General features: G+C 44.4%; 1 protein-coding gene across 1 annotated transcript in view; it reads right to left on the reverse strand.

The window, feature by feature from the left end:
• The window catches only part of Atad5 (ATPase family AAA domain containing 5), a 50,606-nt gene extending 47,390 nt beyond the window's left edge, over positions 1 to 3,216 (reverse strand). The window contains exon 1 of the mRNA XM_038327538.1: positions 3,112 to 3,216. Coding sequence (XP_038183466.1) covers positions 3,112 to 3,177 — 66 coding nt within the window. The 5' untranslated portion in view covers positions 3,178 to 3,216. The remainder of the gene's footprint in view (positions 1 to 3,111) is intronic.
• Positions 3,217 to 6,000: the final 2,784 nt, after the last annotated feature.

The raw sequence follows: 6,000 nt of genomic DNA on the forward strand, positions 1-6,000 counted from the left end.
TCCTGGAACTAGCTCTTGTAGACCAGGCTGGCCTCGAACTCAGAGATCCGCCTGCCTCTGCCTCCTGACTGCTGGGATTAAAGGCATGCGCCACCACCGCCCGGCCGCAAATAATTTTTTAAAAGAACTTGTTAAGTGGTAAAAGTAACATTCAAATTAACAGGCAAAAGAGGAAGAGGTGACAGTGGGACAAATTCTGGCCAGTTAGATAAATGACATAAAATACAAGCAATACTATACATGTTGAAATAACAAATGAAAAAGATCTATTATTATTTTCTATAAAGTTTTGACATGGTGTCAGAAGCACCACACAACAGACATTCAAGTCAGATCTAAGTTCAGGTACCAGCCCTGACATCTACTAGTCAGGAAATCTTAAGCAAATTGCTTTTTTAAAACTGGGAGTTAAGCTGGGCAGTGGTGGCACACACCTTTAATCCCAGCACTTGGGAGGCATAAGTAGGTGAATCTCTGTGAGTTTGAGGCCGGCCTGGTTTACAGAGTGAGTTCCAGGACAGCCAGGGCTGTTACAGAGAAACCCTGTCTTGAAACCACCACTACCCCCCCAACACACACACACAAAAACCTGAATCAAACAAACAAAACTAATTTAGCCTACTTTTCAATTATTTTGTTTTGTTTTTGAAACAGTGTCTCTCTACATAGCCCTGGTTGCCCTAGAGCTTGATATGCAGACCAGGCTTGCCTCAGACTCACAGAGATCCACTGGTCCCTGGCCCCAGAGTGCTAATATTAAAGGTGTGTGCCATAAGCCCAGATGTAAGATTTTCCCACAGATCAGGTATGGTGGCCCACAAATTTCTGAAATCTTATTTATCTATTATTATTATTTGGAGTCTAAAAGTCTCACTGTTGGTCTGTCCTGGAACTCAATCATGGTTCATAGAAATAATAATACCTTATCACAGGGTTATTATGCAAAGATATGTAAAAAGTCCTATTAATAGGACTTTTAATATTTAATTTTATAAATATTTTAATTTTATAAATTTAATATTACCATAATAAAGAGTAAATACCACTATTAAAAAGTAGACTTTCTAAGAAGTGTACCAAAAGCAGAAACCATAAGCCAAAGACTGATAAACCTGACCATCACAAAATCAAATAATTCAATACCCAGAGTGCTTTACACCCGAGATAAGCCAAATAGTTCCCTTGACTTAGAGAAAAAACTGCAGTCAAAAACAGTTGCTTGAGGGGCTGGAGAGATGGCTCAGAGGTTAAGAGTATTGCCTGCTCTTCCAAAGGTCCTGAGTTCAATTTCCAGCAACCACATGGTGGCTCACAACCATCTGTAATGAGGTCTGGTGCCCTCTTCTGGCCTGCAGTCATACACACAGACAGAATATTGTATACATAATAAATAAATAAATATTTAAAAAAAAACAGTTGCTTGATTCTAAAAATTAAGAGTTAGAATTTTTGAGCGAATTAAAGAGAAAAACGACAGGGGATTAATTTTACAGAACTTTCTTTTACTCTCTTTTTTTTTCATTTTCCTTTCTTGCCTGTTCCCCTTGGTTTGACGTGACTCTGTGAGTAGGATTGATCCCAACAGAGCTGTAACTACAGAGAAGCACGCAAACCAGCAACTTTCCCTGGAAAGGAGCATGGCTGAGGATAATCAGGGCACAGTAACGACTGAAGAACTGTAAGAAGTAGAAATATTCACGCGCTGGGGCTGGAGGGATGGCTCAGGGGTTAAGAGCACTTTCTGCTCTTCCAGAGGACCCTGGTTCAAGTCTCAGCACCCACGTGGCTGCTCGAAGAACAAAAACAACAGCAAAAAAAAAGAGAATTTAAGTGAACACACATCTTAGCTCGCTTCCAAGGCAGCAGACATATTCCTTAGAATGCTAGTGTGAGATGTGGTGTATAAAAACCATGGCAGCTAAGGAGGCACAAGCCCGTAAATCCAGCACTCGCAAAGTGGTGACAAGAGATCAGTAGGTCCGAATGCAGCTTGGGGATTTCTGTATCTACATACAGATACCAGCCATATACTAGAAGATCCTAACCACCTTTTTAGGGCACAGGGTTTCTCTGTGTAACAGTCCTAGCTGTCCTGGAACTAGATCTGTAGCTGGCCTCGAACTCACAGAGATCCACCTGCCTCTGCCTCTGAGCGCTGGGATTAAAGGAGTGCACCACCACCGCCCAGCTCTCTTAACTCTTAATGGCATAGAATATCATTATGGTTGCTTAGTGTATTTTTCTTTCTTTCTGGAAATCAGGGCTTCCCATATTAAGCACTCTCCCCAACTTAGTGTATTCTCTGAAACATGGTAAATACAGAACACCTAATGTGCCACAAAGACTCTTAACTCAAGTACCTCGCTTGATTCTTTTTTTTTAAATTTATTTATTATGTATATAGTGTTCTGGGCACCAGATCTCATTATAGATGGGTGTGTGTCATCATGTGGTTGCTGGGAATTGAACTCAGGACCTCCGGAACAGCAGTCACTTCTCTTAACCTCTGAGCCATCTCTCCAGCCCCCTCCTCGCTAGATTCTTTAATTTTTTTTTTTTTTTTTTTTTTTTTTTTTGGTTTTTCGAGACAGGGTTTCCCTGTAGTTTCTAGAGCCTGTCCTGGAACTAGCTCTTGTAGACCAGGCTGGCCTCGAACTCAGAGATCCGCCTGCCTCTGCCTCCCGAGTGCTGGGATTAAAGGCGTGCGCCACCACCACCCGGCTCGCTAGATTCTTAAATGACATTCTAAGTGGAATTCCTAGGACAGGTATTTGTACGGACTAACTGAATTTAAAGCTGTTATCTTTTTCGCCGTTCTATGATCCCACATCACGAACAAAGAACTTGAATCTGAGATCCTTGATGACATGTCATTCCACTAATGTTTCAGGACCCGGGAACTGTGGTTTTTAAACCCTGATCTTACACCGAGTCTGAAATTTTCTTTAAAATTAGCACGACACCCCGAGACAACCATCCCACACCAAATTGGAGCTGTGGATCATCACATCACTCCTTTCCCCATCCCAGAAGCAAGCAGGACTCCCACCACCCCCACGCCACTATTCCCCGACGCAGGCAGAAAGAAACTTGACAGATCGTCCCTCTCACCTCAATCTCGTAGTCCTTTACTGGAGGAGGAGCTGCAGCCGCCGCCATGGCCAGGACCCCCACCATGATCCCTGCCTCCCAGAGCCCCGGATCCTAGGACCTCCAGCGGTCCGGCGCAGCCTGACTGGAGGCCATAGAGACGGCCGGTCCAGTGGGAGCAAGATGCGGGGACCGCGGGGGCCGCCACGGGTCCCCCAGAGCCCACCGGCCGGACGCGAGTGAGAGGCTGGGCCCAGGGCCGTCGAGCCAAGCTCTGAGACGTCGAGAAAGCGCGGGTGCAGGCACCGCGGGGGCGGCTGCACAGTACACAGTGCCCCCGAGGTAGGCGCTCCAGACTCAGCGGTTCGAGCTCCGGGCCGCGGTGGGCGCCACACACCGAACGCTGCTCAGGCCTTGGGGCTTCGGCGGGAGTTCTTGTCAATTGGGTTTTCGCGCCGTCCGGAGCGCTGGGGGCGGAGCCTCTGACTGCTTCTGGAGGCGGTGTCTACGGTGAGCCACGAAGACCAAACTACTTCGTTTAGCGATTCCGCTGCTGATAGAGCCTCATCTATCCTGGAATCCGAGTGGAATTTTGGAGTGGAATTTTGGAGATTCACAATTAGGTGTTACAGCCAAAAATGACCACTGAGGACGTGATTTGTCTAAAGTTACCTAGTCATTTGGTGACTGAATTAAGACTTAGACTTTAGCCATTCCTAAAATTATATTTTTGAAGCCCGGAAGTTGTGGTGCACACCACAGTACAGCATGTTCTACACAGAGAGCTCCTGTTCAGCCAAGAGATTCTGTCAAATAAATAGGTAAGTAAATAGATAGATAAAGAAAGAAATGAATGGGTGGGTAGATAGGTAGGAAGGAAGGAAGGAAGGAAGGAAGGAAGGAAGAAAGAAAGAAAGAAAGAAAGAAAGAAAGAAATTAGGAAGGGGTAGAAAGGTAGAAAAGCCAGGTGGTGGTAGTGAATGCACGACTTTAATCTCAGCACTCGGAAGGAAGAGGCAGGCAGATCTCTGAATTCAAGGACAGCCTGGTCTACAGAGTGAGTTCCAGGACAACCAGGGATACACAGAGAAAATCCTGTCTTGAAAAAAATTATTTTATTTTATGTGTATACAAACATGTGTGCACCTGGTACCTATGGAGGCCAGAAGAGGACATGGAATCCCCTGGAACTGGGGATACAGACAGTTTTAAGCCACCTTGTTGGTGCTCGAAACCAAACCCAGGTCCTCTGCAAGAGCAACAAGAACTCTTTACAACTGAGTCATCTCTCTAGTTTCTGAGCTACACACCCATGATTTAACCATTGTAAAAAGTACTCATAAAACCCTGCGACCGTGGTTAACGATTTGGCTGCTCTATAAGATCACCCATGACAGTACTTCTCCTTTCACGCTTTCATCAGAGAGGTTAGCAAACACACTGTGGCATAACCATGGTTCAACCATACAATGGAATCCTTCTCAGCATGAAAAGAAAAGAGGGTTGGGGGGGTAGTTTATTGGAAAAGTACCTACCATTCACAAGGTGGTGGGATCAAACCTGAACACTGCCAAAAAGTAAGACTAGATCAATAAAAAGCCAAGCATGGAGCAGGGAGCTAAAGAAATGGCTGAGCAGTTAAGGGCACCAGCTTCTTTTACCGAAGACCCAAGTTTTCAATTATTAGCACGCACATGTCAGCTCATAACTGTCTATAACTCCAGTTCTAAGAGATCCATCATCCTTTTCTGGTCTCTGGGGCACCAAACAAACAAACAAACAGTGAAGAGACATACATTCAGACAAAACATTTGCTCATATAAAATAAAAATAAATAAATTTTAAACGCAAAGGTGAAAACAATCATGGGGCAGGAGAGATAGCTCAGTGGTTAGGAGTGCACACTGCAAGATATAGCTCCAGGAGAGGCTTCAAAGGTACAGAGAAACCCTGTCTCGAACCCCTCCCCCTGCCCGAAAAAAAAAAAAAGAGGCCACACTGCTCCTGCAGAGGACATAAGTTTGGTTGCCGGCACCTAAGTCAGGCAGCTCACAAAAACCTGTAATTCCAGCTCCAGGGGTTCTGAGCCCTCTTCTGAATTTCATAGGCACTCACTTACATACACATGTCCATACTCAGACACACAGCTATTCACATAATTTAGAAATAAATAAACTTAGCCGGGCAGTGGTGGAGCATGCCTTTAATCTCAGCACTCGGGAGGCAGCAGAGGCAGGCAGATCTCTGTGAGTTCCAGGCCAGCCTGGACTACAGAGTGAATTCCAGGACAGCTAGGGCTGTTACACAGAGAAACCCTGTCTCAAAATAAATAAATAAATAAATAAATAAATAAATAAATAAATAAATATTTTAAAATCTATTTATTTTTATTGAATGAATGCTCAACATGTGTGTAACTGGTCCCCATGGAAGTCATAAGAGGCCATCAGATCCCCTGGAATTGAAGTTAGAGATAACTATGAACCTATGAGCTAGGACTTGAGCTAGGGTCCTCTGCAAGAGTGGCCAGTCTTCTTAGCCATTGAGCCATTTCTCCAGCCCCCTAAAAATAGTAACATTGAAACAAAACTAAACCTCCAAGAGGTAAGTACAATAGCACACACATGCAATCTCATCACTTGGGAAGCTGAGGTAGGATGAGCTAGCCTGGGCTAAATCATGACTGCCAGATCTGCCAGGGGTGCATAGCAAAATTCTGTCTAATAATAATAATAATAATAAAGACGACATAGATAAATCTCAGAACCTTTCTTATGGAGCCGAGAACGGTGGTGCGTAGCTCTAATTTCAACTAGCTTAGAGACCGAAGCATAAGAAGGGCTTGAGCTCACAAATTCAAAGTGAGCCTGAGTAACATAGTGAGACTGTATGAACCAAAATCCTATCATT

Source organism: Arvicola amphibius, chromosome 4, assembly GCF_903992535.2.
Source record: "Arvicola amphibius chromosome 4, mArvAmp1.2, whole genome shotgun sequence".
Classification (NCBI taxonomy): Eukaryota; Metazoa; Chordata; class Mammalia; order Rodentia; family Cricetidae; genus Arvicola; species Arvicola amphibius.